Genomic DNA, 16,012 nt, shown 5'->3' on the forward strand with positions numbered 1-16,012 from the left:
GCATATCTCCACATACATTTCTTTGGTTTGGTTAATTCTAAATTAGTAGGCCGGCTTCTGGCAAAATGTAATTAAGGCATGTCCTCAATTGAGTCTTAAAATCTTCAGATACCTAATAACAGATATGATCATTTTACTCTACCTACAAGAATGGAGAGATTTTGTATACTGCGGGGGGTGGGAGGTGGATAATTGTAATAGATATTTGCCCCTATGGGTGTTCATCTAGCCACTTTCATATACAGCCGGCAATGTCACCTTAACTACAAAAGTCTATATGGTGTTTGTGTGCATTTTTAGAGAAATCAAAGAAGCAGCCTTTCATAGATTTATTCCAAGAAGGGGGAAAAAATCATCCATTTTTCTTCATGTCAAAAAAGTCCTTACTCATTACATCTGAAAAAGAACAAGACCACCAGCACTCAGAACTCAACAAAACAAATAATAAACAGATGATGTATTCCTCATGAATAGAATTCAAATTAATTTGGGCTCTTAATTGTGGTACAATATCATATGTATATCCAAAATACACAGATAGTTTTCTTCAATCTGTCGAGACATTTCTGCTTGAGGTTGTTCAAAAATGGCATGAAAAAAAGTAGAGAACAGGATGCCACCACTTTAAATACATTACATGATTGAAATACTTCCCATTATAATAATGACAGACAGTCAAGTAACATTTTCTTTTTAACCTTGATATTTACAGCAATTGTACTTTTGCCACTTTAAACAATTATGTCACAGGTGATCATTACAATGATATTACATCACAGAGTACTGTTGCTCTGTGATGATGGGAAATATAGACAGGGTTCACACTTCCTGAATGAGCCACAATTTCAGACCCTGTCATAATGAACCAGAGAAGTTTCCTGTGAACACAGCCCTCAACTTCACTTACTAAAGAGAACAAAAAAAATAATTGAAAGAAAGTTTTTTTTTACTTTGCAGCTTGGCCAGGAAGTAGACTATATTTGCTTGGCACAATTCGCTCTGACTCTCCAAAACAAACATAAAGAGACAGAAAAACACTCAGTATAGAAAACCGTCTTGACTCTCAAGAGCAGTTTAGGATTAAAATCGCCACAGATTGTTGACCCTCCCCCATGGAAACGTCCCCATAGCCTTTGGAGACTCAGACCTAAAATAATAATTTAACAAAGAGGTATAGGTAGTTACAAAGGAACCACAGAAGCAGACACTTCATATTGCACATGAAAAGGCAGGTATGTATGAAAACAACAGGAATGGGAAAAACCACACGAGAGAAAATGTTTGAGAAAGAGAGAGTGAGTGGCTCTTCTGGCAAACATCTGTAGGCCCTTCATGAAACTAATCATAAAAAACGTGTCCATGAAGTCGACTAAGGCAGACCAAAAATGTTTCATGCTGATGTGCTAATGCATATCCGTATGTATGTATGACGCAAACATCAAACCACTTTGCTAACCAAATAAATGTCATTACTGATGAAACCTACTGAGACCCTTAATGTACGTGGAAAAAGTATATAAAACCCCCTAAATGCAATGCTTTTCATCTACCTCCTTTGCTTTGATCAGGGCTGTATTAAAGTAATAATAATTAGAAAAATAACCTGGTCGATCTCTTGAGGTTTTCATTCGCATTCTTTTTTTTGGACACCAGTTTTCTGAGGAATTTTTATAACCAAAATTATCCCTAAATCTCACTCTCACTCATCTACACACCTCTCCACCCATCCACTCAATCTCTCTCTCTTTCTCTCTCTCGCCCCCTACACACACGCTACATAATGTACAGTAGTTTTAATCTATACTGTGTTTCTCTAACCCTAACTATGCAGCATGTCCTGTTTTAAAAATATCAAAACATAATATGGCAAATTGTAACAAAAAAACCCCATGGCAACAAAAAAAAAAATGTCTGTGAATGTCTTTTATATGAGGCACAGTCTGAGATCTTAAATCTTCTGAACATTTCCTTTGGGATGCAGCAAAAGAAAACTATTGATACTTTCAGTAAAGAGTAATTTCTGTGATGGCTACATCTCTAGTTCCTTCTTAAAAACTAATTTTGGGTGCACTGAGAACTGACAAAGAGGTGTTGTGTCTTGCCATACTATCCATCTGATGGTTTTATACATTATTTAAAATTGAAAAAAAAGAAATGACATTACATCTGAGGTCTTCACACAAGTATTTCACAAATATACATCTTCTGAGCATGGTGTTCATTCAGTCAACGCTTTGATACTCAAACTATGTCTATAACAAATATACAACATACATACTAAACAGACTCTTTATTTCAATGTTCATATATTAAAAGCTCTAAGAAAGGCAGCAAAGATGCGCAATAAGGCAGATCCATATGACACACTCAATGACACACTCCATATAATACACTCTACTCTGGCACATTTACACCAACAGATGAGATGGATCTTTAAAGGGTTTCAGTTAATCTCGATCTAAAGTTGTTTATGAGTAAATCTGTAAACAAAAAAAGGAAAAGAATCAAGAATGGTGCACAGAAGTGGGAAGAAACAAGATGAAACAAGTTTGTGTTTCAGGTTATGAGTGGGCTTTTTTTGAAGTGTGGATGCACACTTGATTGTTGGTGTGCAGGCAATGTGCAGAGGGGTGTGTGTTCTGAATACTGAATGTATGGAGTGGTGTTATGGCCAGCTGTCATATATAAGTGATTGTCAAATTGTCCCTTATACTGCAAAGAAAATGAGGGTTGTTATGATGCTGTGAAAGTGAATGAATTAAATGTCCCCTGTACAACTACATTTTTTATGAATTAATTAAAATATACCTGTAGGATCTGAATACAAAATATTTTCTAATGGTAGAAAATGTACTGCATTATGTTCTCAGCCAAGAGAAATCAACAATGATGAAGAGGAGGGGGAATAATACATGAGATGTGGATACAGCATGCATTCAAAAGCATCAGATGAGGGACTATGGCAGCCACTCATGTGTGAACAATGCTGAGCCATTTAAATCAATAGAACTATTATGAAACATTTTACACAAAGTATAGCACTTTATCTCACTATTACATGTTGTAGTAGTCTTTTTCCATAAGAATTAACTTTTTCTTTCTCTTATGTGTTGTGTCAGTGTGTGTGTGTGTGTGTGTGTGTGTGTGTGTGTGTGTGTGTGTGTGTGTGTGTGTGTGTGTGTGTGTGTGCGTTATTACAATCAGGATCAGTACTGTATGAGTGAATTTGTGGTAAACTTATTTTTCCAGCATCATTGCTGAAAAATATAAAGTCACCACCTTCTGCTTTCCTGAACTGGAGACACAAGCAACATGTAGCATCTAATCACTGAACCGGCTCTGATGGATCCACTCGTTTCACATCGCTTGTCAAATCCAATTTGTTTGAAACTTTGTCCTGTCCATTCTGCATGGCCTGCCTAGCATCTAAGTGATCGACAGCAGAGAGATCCCTCCCTCTCAGGTCGCTAAAAAGGTTATCTTCATCCCTTATTGGACCACAGAAAACTTCAAGAAACCGATCGACGGCCTTTTGGTGTCACTGAACCCTCCCTCCTTCTTCATCTTCAAGGCAACCATTGAGGCAGTGATCGTCACTCCCAAAAGCTCCCTGGGACTGCAGCAGCTCATATTCCTGGTCCAGGAAGTCCAGGCTGTTGTTGCTAGGCAACCCACGGATGGTGAACTTATGGGACACTTTGGTCCACTGCTCCCGATTTGCCGCCACTCTCTCATACAGCTCAGTGGCCCCAGGAAACAGTTCAGATAGCAGCCTGAAAGGACAGAGGAGCAGTGATCTTACCTGAGCTAAGATATAAAACGTGTTATTGAAATATTTATGAAGGCAGGCTTTCATGTGGTTAACTTGTGTTCAAGATCTTCACTGTCTCAGCCTTAGAACTTATAGTCCGCTATTATTATCATGAACATATGATTTATTACATTATCTTATATCTGCATTTATTTTACACCTATGTCTTGGAATTGTACATTTTCCCTCTGTGTTCTGTAATACAGAGATCAGGGTTTGAAGCGACCCTGAAACAAAGTGATTTGAAAATAAAATCATCATAACATGGTAATAAGTAGTTATTTTAGTATTTCATACGCACTTGTAAATGGGCATGGCGATGTGTTCCATAAAGCTTATCTGGAGTTCTGGGATGTACGCTTTCTCTCTGTCCATCATCTCGCTGGGCCTGTTCCCCATGGCTTTTTCCTAAACACACACAATCACACATACGCATACACACAATACAGATAGACATAATGACATGAGCAATGACCTCATTGTTGTGTAAAATGACACAAACTTGAGCCACTGGTTTTACAAGATCACATGTCATTTCACAGCCAGCATACAGTGACACATACCAGATCGCCTTGAGAGAAGAACTCTTTATAAATCAGCTCCTGTGGACACAGAGGCACACATCTGTATTGTTCATTTAGTTACACATTTATACTGCAGCTGCACTGAACAAGTCCCATACAGCTTTATTTGACATTACACTATCACAAATATGTCAGGTATACTGAGTACATTTAGTGTAATAGATGATTTTACTTTAATCCCATAATAAACCAACTGAGACGATGTGAGCCAGACCTCTAAATAAGCAGAAATGCTTATTTGGTGAGAGGAGGGAATAAAGTGCATTTTCTGTAGGTGTTAGGTGTTTGGAGATTTAGAGGGTAGTATTTAGCACAGGGGTCAGGGGCCTGGTGTTGAAAAAGGGGTCAAACCGAGATTAAACATAATCCTAAAATGGAGTGCAGTTTCACAGAATAGAATATAATAGGATATAGACTGAAGGGTTGTTTCCAATTGTACAGGCAAGCATCTCATTAGCTTTATTGTCACAGAAAAGGGAACAGTTTTACTGTACAATCAAATAGAATCAGAAATTGTTAGGAATTCAAATGAGGTGCTGCACTTTGAAGAAGTACATATATAAAGAGAAAGGGCAGACCTTAACTACATTACATGTATCAAACATTTGTTTGTTTGTTTGGTAGTGCAGAGAGTTAGACGTTTATAACAACCTCCATTAATTTCACAGCTTTACTTCTGCATGTGTTCTGCACTTACTAATATCAATTCTTGTTCACATTAAAAGGATAATTGGTCTTACACAGAGTCATTAACAAAAATAATTGCATTAAAGTACATGATTAAGATCAATGCACTCATTCATATATTGTTATGTGCTTGTTGTAACTGTTATTCCCTAAATCTAATGTGTTTTTTTTTATGTGATGAGATATGGATGAAGGTTCATAATTAAATCTAATGAACATACATCTTACATATTGGGGATTTTTTAAAAACACTTTATAAAAATGATAGACTTTTGTTTGAACTGACAGCGATCTTGCGTGTGGTTTTCCAGCCCTTGGTTTGGTCTGACAGGTCACATGATGTCATCAACAGGCACAGCAGCATGGAGCGGTGGTTACGACTTTTTGGGTTGTATCCATCTGAAACAAACACATGCAAAAAAAAAAACAACAACTCCTGATTAGGATGTGATAAATGAGAAAACTATATTGTAGCTTTTTGGAAGATCTGAGGAAAACCCCTTGAGATATCGGTAGACAACAACTTAATAATTCGGACCTGATTAATACGTCCCCTGTACCCCAAATAGATAGATTTTGATGACCAGAAGCCACTGTGTGAGAGGTTAAGGCAGTTTGTGCATCAGGTTAGGAAAAGTTCTGATTCAGCTTGACTTTAACTTGCATATTTTCAGTGTGTTTTGTTGAAATATTCTCCAGCCATGATTGACAAGTTGCACACTGTGGTGCAAAGCAGTGGGTAACTCGGAAGCTTTAATGTCCTTGGACTACTTGAGCTGCACAAAATTGATTCCACTGAGGAGACATCCACTCAGGATGACTTATAATTGGTTCCATTCAGGCGTAACAAACCACTGGCCAGGAGGTTATAGCCAATTATATTACATAAGAGTGCAGAAAGCAACTGCATCCTCTAAACAGTAAATAGTCCAATGAGAGCATAGGATGATGAAGAGTGTCACTGATGAATACTGCAGGTTTGACCTTAAATGTCTGCAAAATAAGTCACGCAATGAAAATCTAGTCTGTATGAGTCTTTTGTTAAATAGCAACAGGGGAGGACATTGGTTTATACTTTTACAGCCCATTTGACAAGTTAGCTATTATAGAAAATTAACCAAAAAATACACACGCTATACAAATGTACCAGTTATTTATCCCACAATAATACAAAAAAATTGCAGATCTAATCAAAGAAGAAACACATGTTTTAGTGTGATTAATCTTTGTCATCATCTGAATCAAGCCTCTCTTTTGTTTTTAAGTTTGAGTATAAAAGAAGAGATGTTCGAACTAGCGGGACGTACCATCAGCCATCTTCTGCAGGTCCTTGAAAATGCGAAGGTGGTGAGCCAGGTCTGTTGCCAGAATGATGTCTCTAATCAAGTCCAGTACTCGCTGATAGTCCTTTAAAAACAGTCAAATAACTTGAGCTTGCAAAATACAGAAGCGTAGTCATGAGAATGTAGTCATGTGTGAAGGTCATATTTTAAATCGTACCTTCCTGGAGAACTTCTCAAAGATGTTGCAGCCAAATGTGTTCAGGATGGCGATGGCCTGGGCAAAGTGATGTCTCTGTCGAAGTAAACAAAGCATGATAGGGAAATAATTGAGTCCATTTGAAAATGTTGGCTTTGAAGGCATGTTCAGTGAAAAAGCATAAAGTCCTCTATCATCACTGAAACAAGTCCAGTTTTGGCCAGTAGGTGTCACTCTAGGTGTCAAAATAAATTATAAGCTCACATACTGAGGTTCATTTACTTTAATTGAAAAATTAAACTCTTAAAGGTAGATGGCATAATAACTTATTAGAAATCAACTTGTAATGAAAAAGTAGTGAGCCATCGCTATGGGCTTTAACATGTCATCAGGAAAATCACCACTTTAACTATGACTTCAGCATTTCTAATGTTTTCACCAACAATTGCACATTACAAAGTTTGTAAATTAAAAAGTAAGGGCAGAGTTTTTTGAGAATGAATTCTTCCCTCTTCTAGATAACTTCCCTGTGAGCTCCCCCACATCCCTGTGATGTGATGTAAGTGGCTGTGAGTTTACCTCCATCACAGAGCCCTCAGAGCTGTACAGAGCAGCCAGCACAGATTGCTGAAAATAGAAAGAGACAAAGGAAATAGAGTCCTGTCAGTGTGCACATTGTATTGATTCAAATGAAACCTCCTTTTATGAAATGCACTTTGTCCTCTTTAACTTTACTTGTCTGCTTTAATATGAATCCACATTAGAAAGAGCATAACACAGGAGATAAGATGAAAACCCTTGTTGCATAATGACAGTGAGAATGTGTGTGTGGATGTATGTGTGTGTCATTTAGGCACTGGAGGATTATGCATGATGACAGCGGAGCAGAGCAACATGCTTCCAATAACACTGACAAGCAGTGTCTCTGTGGGAAAAATGGAGTGCACTACAAACTGTGTTATCACTATGAGACACCTGGAGCCTAGATTTCATTGACATCCAGGCTCCTTTTGGAGCATCTGAAAGTCAGATTTGAGTTTGCATATTTAAAGTCAAGGTGAAGCGCTGCTCTATTGCACTCTACGTGTTCAGGAGGTTTAATGTTTTCAGTCTCCAGGAGAACATGAAATGTCCTCTCACCGAGGCGACTTGGAAAGAATTGTTGGTGCCACGGTGATCCAGGTCATGGCACATACAGGAGACAAAGAGAGCTAAAATCTCTATATCCCTAGAAAGAGAGGAGAGAGCAGAGAAAAAGAATGGGAACACGCTAACTTTTAATCATTTAAGCGACGGGAACGTTCAATTTATTAGGTTTTTCAAATTGAAACCATTAAAAGTAGTTTGATAGTTACTCGAGGTAGTTGGTCAGCCCTAGGTTTTTGTAGAGCAGGTAGCAGAAGTGTGACACAGAGAAGGCATGGGTCCAGTTGTGGTAAGGAGGGTCCCTGTAGCCTTTCTTCACCATCAGACAGAACCTGACAGTTAAGCAACAATACAATTAACATCTGCGACACAGATAGCAACTAGTGACACAGTGCGGCCATGCAATTGAGCTTATTTACTATTGCATATGTTTGAGTGAAAAAAGTGTTTTTAAAAATGTCACGATCATAATGTTGATGCAGTACTGATGGAGTAGCAACAGACCATGTCCCAGATTAAAGCTACAGTGTGGAAATGATTGTTTTTGTTGTTCTTGGGTACACCTGTGGAAAATACGGTACCTCACCTTGTCTGATTCTGTCCTGTGACTGCTTAGGAAGTATTCCTTTAATAAAAGGAATCTCCATGGTGACTGTTAAACATTTATGTCAAACCCTCATTTTAATCTTTTGGTAGGATAATGTGAATAGTAGTTTAAGCAGCATGCAGTTAAGCTCCTCATCTTACACAGACAGTGGCAGCGATGACCATCTATATCAAAACAGATTTCTTCTGGCTATTATTTTCATTTGCTTTGGATGTCATGTGAGGCATCAGTATTGATCTCAGTCTCTGTCATAACAAAGTTTCAAACTTCTCACAGAGAAGAATCTTTTTTACTTAAGGGTTTATACAAAGCAAATTCCTGCACTGCTGATCATCTAAGCACAAACGTTCTGTTGATGACATCTCTCTTTCTAAAGTTTAAGGGTCTTGAGCTCTTATAATCAACTGATGTGGAAACTAAAATTAATAAGCCCCAAAAGCACTCAGAAGCTATGTGAAGGCAGTTGCCAATAATGGAATCAGACTATTAAAGAGGATTATTAATAAGGGTAAATGAACAAAAAAAGAGTGAAGTACCCTTAAATCCTAAAGTAAAAAAAATATACTCCTGATCAATTATCCTAACTATTGCACCGTAGTTGAAAGAACCAGGAGGACACACATACACACAGTCTAACATTCAGTATTATGCATTGAGGGAGTTGTCAGACCTGGCGAGAGTGTGCAGGTCGATTTTGTACGTGTTGATGAAGCCCATGTCTTCAAACATGCTGAGGATGCCCTGCGGACACACGACAGAATCACCTGTTATTAGTTTTCATTGTGTGTGTGTGTGTGTGTGTGTGTGTGTGTGTGTGTGTGTGTGTGTGTGTGTGTGTGTGTGTGTGTGTGTGTGTGTGTGTGTCTCTTTCTCTCTAATCCTCCATCTCTCACCAAAGGCGTGGTGTCATCCAGCAGCGAGCGCGGTGTGTATGTGAACTCAGCAAAGCAAGGGTGGATCTCTTTCACAGGTTGGATCCCCGTCACCAGCAGCTTACACACCTCTTCCTCTGACACCTGCAACGTACACATACTGAATCATATTGAATGAAAAATATTGACAGTGTCAGTAAACACAACATGTCTGTGTGCAAGAGTGTGTGAGATGAACAGATAAGGATTTACCTTCATATGGTACATCATCATTTCATTGGCAAGGTGGGATCTGAACTGAGCTTCATGGACCTTCTTGTAGAGCAGAGACTGGAGAAATAAACAACGTATTTATTGTCATCATTATTATTGTCATAGATACCTGGCTAGTGGCTACTAGATGTAGTGGCAGGAAAGACAAAGTCTCTGTAATGTAACATGTTGTGACACTATCTCCCAAATAAAATAGAAACAAATCTCATGACAAATCACAAACTTTGTCTTGTTGAGATTAAAAATGTATTTTCAAAGAGTGTCCTGGCCGAGACAGGAAGCAGCAAAGTCCAAAATTTACAACAAACATGAGCAGCTATAAATGCAAACATTATACAAGACTATATACATACATGACAATTTAGCATTAGAAATAACAAGTGGAACCAGCAAACATTTGTCCAAACCCCTAATCCTCCAAGGTAGAATATTCACATCCAGATGTGCCTGACATCTAGTCATTTTATATCACTTTCAAAGCATTTAATGAGACAAATTATTAAAGATCTAGCTCCTCCTTTATGTTAATCTACCTGTATCCAGAAGACTCAGGACAAAACTTAACAAGTCTAACTGAATAATGTATATGTTTCAGTATATGAGGTATAGGCTTTCAACAGACCTCAACACACTGAACACCACAAGTAAGCACAGATAAATAATGCATTTGGTCATCTTAAATGACTAATGAGATGCTTAGAGGGCAATTATTTTTCCAATCAAGTATGGTTATAGTTTGTTGATAGCTATCGAGTACCTGCAGTTATGCAAAGGTCAAAAACTAGAAATGCTCCCCTACATGAAGGTGAGTCAGAAGTGTTGATTAAAATCGGCTCACAGCTATACTTTGTGACGTTCTGAATAAGTGTCTTTCTTTCTCTTTTCTTCATGTGTTTCTTGAACCTCTACTGCACTTCTTGTGCACAATTTGCAAAACAATCTTTTGCAATCATGTATTATCATTTAAAAAACCCAGCACATAATCTATTCATGAATTGAGTTCATGTTTACATTAACTCAAATCAACTGCTTAACAGCCGGAGGGCCTTGTTACAGGGGAGAGAATCATTCCAGTTACACAGAGTGAACCAATCTGAATCAATATTTTAACTACAATAAAAAGGCGGCTGCAATATTCTGAAACTTTAAGTGTCAGAGTCCATAAAATGTCTTTAAAGCCACAAAAATATATATATATTTGTTTCAGATTGTGATTTGCAAACATGAAAGGCATGAAAATCTTACATTTTTATAAAATGTGGTGAAGCCCTCTCTCTCTTACAAATATCAAGCCTTCGATGTGAGCTGCATTCACAAGAGCACTGCTGAATGTGTGTTAATGGATTTGCAGCAGTCATATACGATGCCTATGAACTCCTCCATAAAAGCCACTCAGTCCCATCAAAGGTTGAATCTCTAAATTTCCCCCGAGACTTTTTTTTCTCCTATGCCTTTTTCGCTCCAGCTGAACTGATTCCACTTTTCCAGACAGGATCGATGTCTCTTAGAGCTCTAACCACAGACCTACCACACTATTTTCAGGAGGAAGAGATGGATGTACTTTACATGCTGTATTTTATTCCTCTCTGCGGAGTCCAATTAAAATAATGACTATAAAGGAGCACTCAGAGGTTATAATACATAGCATTTTTTGGGAGATATGTTTGAAATAAAGCTGAGTTAATGAGCGTTTAGAGTGCATAAAGATGAATGTGCACATTAAGAAATGCATGCTTTCTGCTGCTGATAGAAATAAAATAAGACGTTTTGAAGCTGTTTCTATCATAAAGTGTGAAGTTGGTAATTCACAACTGATTATGTTTGGCTAGCAATTGTGTGCAACTTAAATCATTGCTTTACTACTTCCAATGTTGTGATGACAGCAATTAATACATAAGCAAGAGGTGTTATGGAGATTCAGCATACTGCTGCAAGTAAAATGTAAAGTTTACAGAGATTCAGTTCTACTTTAATTGGGAGGATAGACTTACGTGGGCGATGCTGATCCCACAGTAGATGGAGAAAGCTGTGGCCAGGTCTTCATCGAAGCGGTTAAACCACGGCCCGTTCATTTTATTCACCAACTCAGCAACCCCGATCACCTCTGGAAGAAGAAGGATTTGAAGAAAGAGGAAGAGGACAGGAGTACAGAAGGAGAGGAGAGAGGAGAGGAATGAAAAAAGGAAAGTGGGGAAGGAAATGAGTGAGGAATGGATAGATGGAATGAGGGAGGGAGGGAGAGAAAGTTGATGATGAAGAAAAATGAAAGATGAGAGTCAAGGACGAGAAAATGAGGCACATAATTCCAACAATCGGAGGTGCAAGACAGACTCTGAATGAAATAGGTCTGCGGACTGCAATTAATTTCACACTGCAGCTGAACCTAATTGCACATTAAAAAAATCTAAATTGAAACTTCAGACAGTTTGTGATGTAGAGAAAATCACACAGAATTGTACATTTCTCTGCTTTGATACAGCACGCTAACATTTGGCTGTGAAGGAGGTGGTGTTTCTTTGTATCTCTGTATTATTATGAGAAGCTGTGTGGAAAGGCAGCTTTCATTTTAAAAGCAAGATACAAGAGCAGGTTTGCACAAGAGACAAAACCAGTAGTTAAATAAAGCTAAACCTGACATTGTCAAGAAGTGAATAATGCCCATTTGTATATTATCAGTAGCATAGCTGTGCCATTGTGGGACAATATAAATATAACAAACTTATTTATTAATGATTTCTTGTAAAATATTGTTTATTTATCTAAGTTCTTGTGTTTTACTATTTTATAATTTATTTCATTGCAGTGCAGTAGTCTCCAAATTCTGTTTGGTATTTGTTCTGTCTATTAGGCTTGTTGGTCACTTGTAGAGCACTTTGAGTTACACTAACAGAGCCTGACTATTAAAAGTACTCTACACGGGGCGCTGGTGGCGCAGTGGATGGTGCGTGCGCCCCATGTCTGGAGACTATAGTCCTCAAAGTGGGCAGCCCAGGTTCAAATCCAGCCTGTGGCTCCTTTCCCACATATCATTCCCCTCTCTTTCTCTCCCTGATTTCCAGCTCTATTCACTGTCCTATCTCTCCATTAAAGACACAAAAAGCCCAAAAATAAATCTAAAAAAAAAAGAAGTACTCCACACATTCAATTCAATCAGGAAATTCAACAGTTTATGACTGCTTGTGGATTTATTTTGTGTGTGTAGATGTCACTGTTGCTACCGTTGTTCTCGTCTTTGATGGGGAAGCAGAGGATGTTGCGCGTCCTGAAGCCTGTGCTGTCGTCCACCCCACGGTAGAATAGAGGGTGGGAGTAGGCGTCCTTAATGTTCAAGATCTGACCAGTAGTGGCTACGTGACCTGCAATGCCCTGGTCTGCTGGAATACGGAACTCCTTCTGCTCGACACACAAACACACACATTTGCTTATGTTATTTGGTGACACTCATTTTTAAAGCTATTGCTTGAATTGATTGTTGACAGTGGATTCAGATTGAAAAGTAAAGCGAGCAGAAAATAAATTGATTGGAGCTCAGGTCTCGGCCGCTCAAGTGGTTCCCTTCTGAGTCTCAAGCACTGATGATTGCTTTGTAACCTTCTTCATTCTAGTCTGATTAAGGACCTTTGTTGATGTCATTTCCTGTTTCTCTCTGCCTACATCTCCTGTCTGTCAACTTGTCAAAAAGGCATAAAGTTTCTACTTAGAGGTCACATGAGAGACACAGCATGCACCTTAATATTACGGAAAACAAGCAGCACAAACAGGTTAAAAGCGTTCTTGTCTAATGTACCTCTTCATCACTGACCACGCCCCCATCAAACACCTTCGCCACCAACTCATGACTGACACGATCCAGCAGGAACACAGAACAGCTGAAAAAGGAACACAGAAAAACAGATTCAGAGAGACAATATAGAACAGAGCATGGAAGGGAAAATGAGAGTGTTTTAAACTAATTTCATCTCAGGTCATTTCATAATCTTAATTAAAATGCAACAAGTCAGTCAGAAGCAAATTGCCAAGTAAGCGTTTAAAAATGGAGATAAAGACACACACACACACACACACACACACACACACACACACACACACACACAGTCTCTTTCAAACACGTTGAAAAATCCCTTTGAAGAAGAATCTGAGGGCTTACATCTCTGCATCACTGAGGTTCCTGGCCTCCACTATAATTTCCTGTAAGAGCACCGACACGTCATCTGAAAGAATTAGAGAGAGAGAGAGGGGGGGGGGGATGAGAGAGGAAATAAAGCAAAAGGAAATTAAAGGAATACAGCAATAAGCCCATGAAGACAGAAACACAGATCAGACAGTGAGCGTCAGTGGATCAGCTGTACATGCTGATAAGAGCTTTTGTAATCAAGTCAGTCAAGCGACCTGTACAGTGAGAGGCAATTTGTTCTACCAGCAGATCAATTCTTTGTGCCCACATCCTGATGAACCATCAATGACTTCTTCTACTGTTGGTGCTCACTGTTAGATAAGAATCCAAATGCCTCCTTGTAATTATAGGATAGAGAGGTGGAGCCATCGTTTTTAATGCCCTTCTGATTTTATGGTTACGATCTGGTCTGTAAGCACCTTTGGGTTGCTAATTTCCTATTCAATTATGTGCGCCATTTGTTTCACTTGGTGGTCACTTAAATCACGAAACATTAACACAAATTGAACTACCATGTCCTTTTCTCCACAGAGACGGACAGACAGACAGACAGACAGACAGACAGACAGACAGACAGACAGACAGAGGAGGAAATCTTACCTAAGTGTGTGAAGAGATTCTTGGCCACTTGTAAGAGCGCCTATGTGGAGAAACAGTGCAAAAAGGTCTTCAAAAGGAAGCTTCATGTACAATATATTTATGGAAGTGATGTAAAGTGCATGTGCGAGTGTGTTTGTGTTCTCATGTGCAGTACCTGGCACTCCACTTTCAGTTTCTGTTCTTTTTGGAAGGCCAAAGTTGATGTGAGGACCGTTGAAGTGTAGCAGAAACAGTGCTGGATTGCATGCTCATCTGCCTCTGTGTGTCTGCAGCGGGGGAAGTCACAAACACATACAAAGACACAGAAACACACACACACACACACACACACACACACACACACACACACACACACATAGACACATACACAGACACACACACATTATAAACGTGTCAGGAAATTATTCTGCAACTTTTTACATAATTGATTATTTATTTTTTCCGAGCACAACACCCGTCCATTCTCCAGTTCTAGCTTCTTAAATATGAGTATTTGCTTCTTTAAATATTTAATGTAATTGCTCACTAAATATCTTTGGGTGGTGGGTCAGTTACAACCAGACATGACCTTGGTCTTTAGGATGCTGACCCTTTTTTTTGACAGTTTTAAATTACTTTTTCAGATAATTCAGTGTATTAATTCAAGAATTGCTCTTGTAGTAAATACTCAACTTTCTGAGAGAAATATTTGCTACCTATGCTGAGCTATTAACAGTCCACTCATTATTACATTTTATAGGTGTAATTAAAGTATTTATTTGAAAATTCATATACACATTTTAAATACAAAACTGAAGCAATAAAGCACTAGTGATGTTACTGTTGTTACTGCAAATACTATTTGATTAAGGCCTAAGTATATAAGAACTTCTATTGGTACAATTTTTTAAATATTGAACCATTCATGTATTATTTAAAGAAGTTATCAGTTTCTTGATTGATTGAAAAATACCTTAATTGAGCCCTTTAAAGAAAAGTGAGCTCTATAGTTATTATGTAAAAACTAGAATAGTTTTAAAGTGAATTTAGGGGAAAGTATCTATCATATGTAGATATATTAGATATCATTAGATGCTTCTGTATCTAAATGATTGGAAACAGAAGCACACTCTGGCTTCCTGCAGGTGCTGAATGTGTCCATCACTCTCCTTTAAAATTAAATGATGCCATAACTTGACAGCATTAAGTTGCCAAATGAAGAGAGATGAATTAAATTATCCGCACTGACCTCAGTCATGCCAGTAATTGCCTGCAGTTACCCCTCACTGCCTGTAGAGGGCAGTGGCACATTATTGTGCGGATGAAAGGAGTTGTGTGTAGCACAAGGGCTTTACGGTTCTGAGCTTAGACTTCCAGGTATCCTAGCAAAAGAAGGCAGGATTTTGACCAGGCTTGGGAAAGGCGTGGGAAACTCAGTTAAAGGGCATTAATGTTCACTCTCCCACCAGAGGACCAAATCCTCTATGAAATGTAGCAGGGAATTCAGAAATATGAGTCAAGCTGGAGAATAATGCTTCAAAGTACCAGCTAGTTATTTGCAGTGACAAAATAAAATGGTCTCCTTATTTGCAGCTGAAATGAAAATCAGCAGGTGTCCATTTCCTAGGACCTGAAGTTAAATACACACAGAAATAATTAACTATTTCCACACAGAAAATGGCATTTATCGAGAATAAATGTATTCTTGTATGACCGCGAAATAACTGGCTGCTGTTTTCAAAGCTACAGACTAAAAAAGACCCTTGCAGTCCTCAGTAATAAATGAATAACAGTGCCGAC

General features: G+C 38.4%; 1 protein-coding gene across 2 annotated transcripts in view; it reads right to left on the reverse strand.

Moving 5' to 3' along the window:
• Positions 1-315: 315 nt before the first annotated feature.
• LOC109989829 (cGMP-dependent 3',5'-cyclic phosphodiesterase) overlaps positions 316-16,012 on the reverse strand; it is a 148,544-nt gene continuing 132,847 nt past the window's right edge. For both annotated transcript variants that reach the window (XM_065960590.1, XM_020641726.2), the window contains exons 14-31: positions 14,388-14,499; positions 14,234-14,273; positions 13,607-13,670; positions 13,247-13,328; positions 12,678-12,852; positions 11,451-11,563; positions 9,439-9,516; positions 9,208-9,330; positions 8,985-9,055; positions 7,917-8,039; positions 7,702-7,789; positions 7,141-7,188; positions 6,583-6,657; positions 6,390-6,489; positions 5,369-5,481; positions 4,375-4,413; positions 4,113-4,219; positions 316-3,773 (exon numbers count right to left, since the gene is read on the reverse strand). In XM_065960590.1, coding sequence (XP_065816662.1) covers positions 3,539-3,773; positions 4,113-4,219; positions 4,375-4,413; positions 5,369-5,481; positions 6,390-6,489; positions 6,583-6,657; positions 7,141-7,188; positions 7,702-7,789; positions 7,917-8,039; positions 8,985-9,055; positions 9,208-9,330; positions 9,439-9,516; positions 11,451-11,563; positions 12,678-12,852; positions 13,247-13,328; positions 13,607-13,670; positions 14,234-14,273; positions 14,388-14,499 — 1,786 coding nt within the window. In that variant the 3' untranslated portion in view covers positions 316-3,538. The remainder of the gene's footprint in view (positions 3,774-4,112; positions 4,220-4,374; positions 4,414-5,368; positions 5,482-6,389; positions 6,490-6,582; positions 6,658-7,140; positions 7,189-7,701; positions 7,790-7,916; positions 8,040-8,984; positions 9,056-9,207; positions 9,331-9,438; positions 9,517-11,450; positions 11,564-12,677; positions 12,853-13,246; positions 13,329-13,606; positions 13,671-14,233; positions 14,274-14,387; positions 14,500-16,012) is intronic.

This window comes from Labrus bergylta, chromosome 11, assembly GCF_963930695.1.
Source record: "Labrus bergylta chromosome 11, fLabBer1.1, whole genome shotgun sequence".
NCBI lineage: Eukaryota > Metazoa > Chordata > Actinopteri > Labriformes > Labridae > Labrus > Labrus bergylta.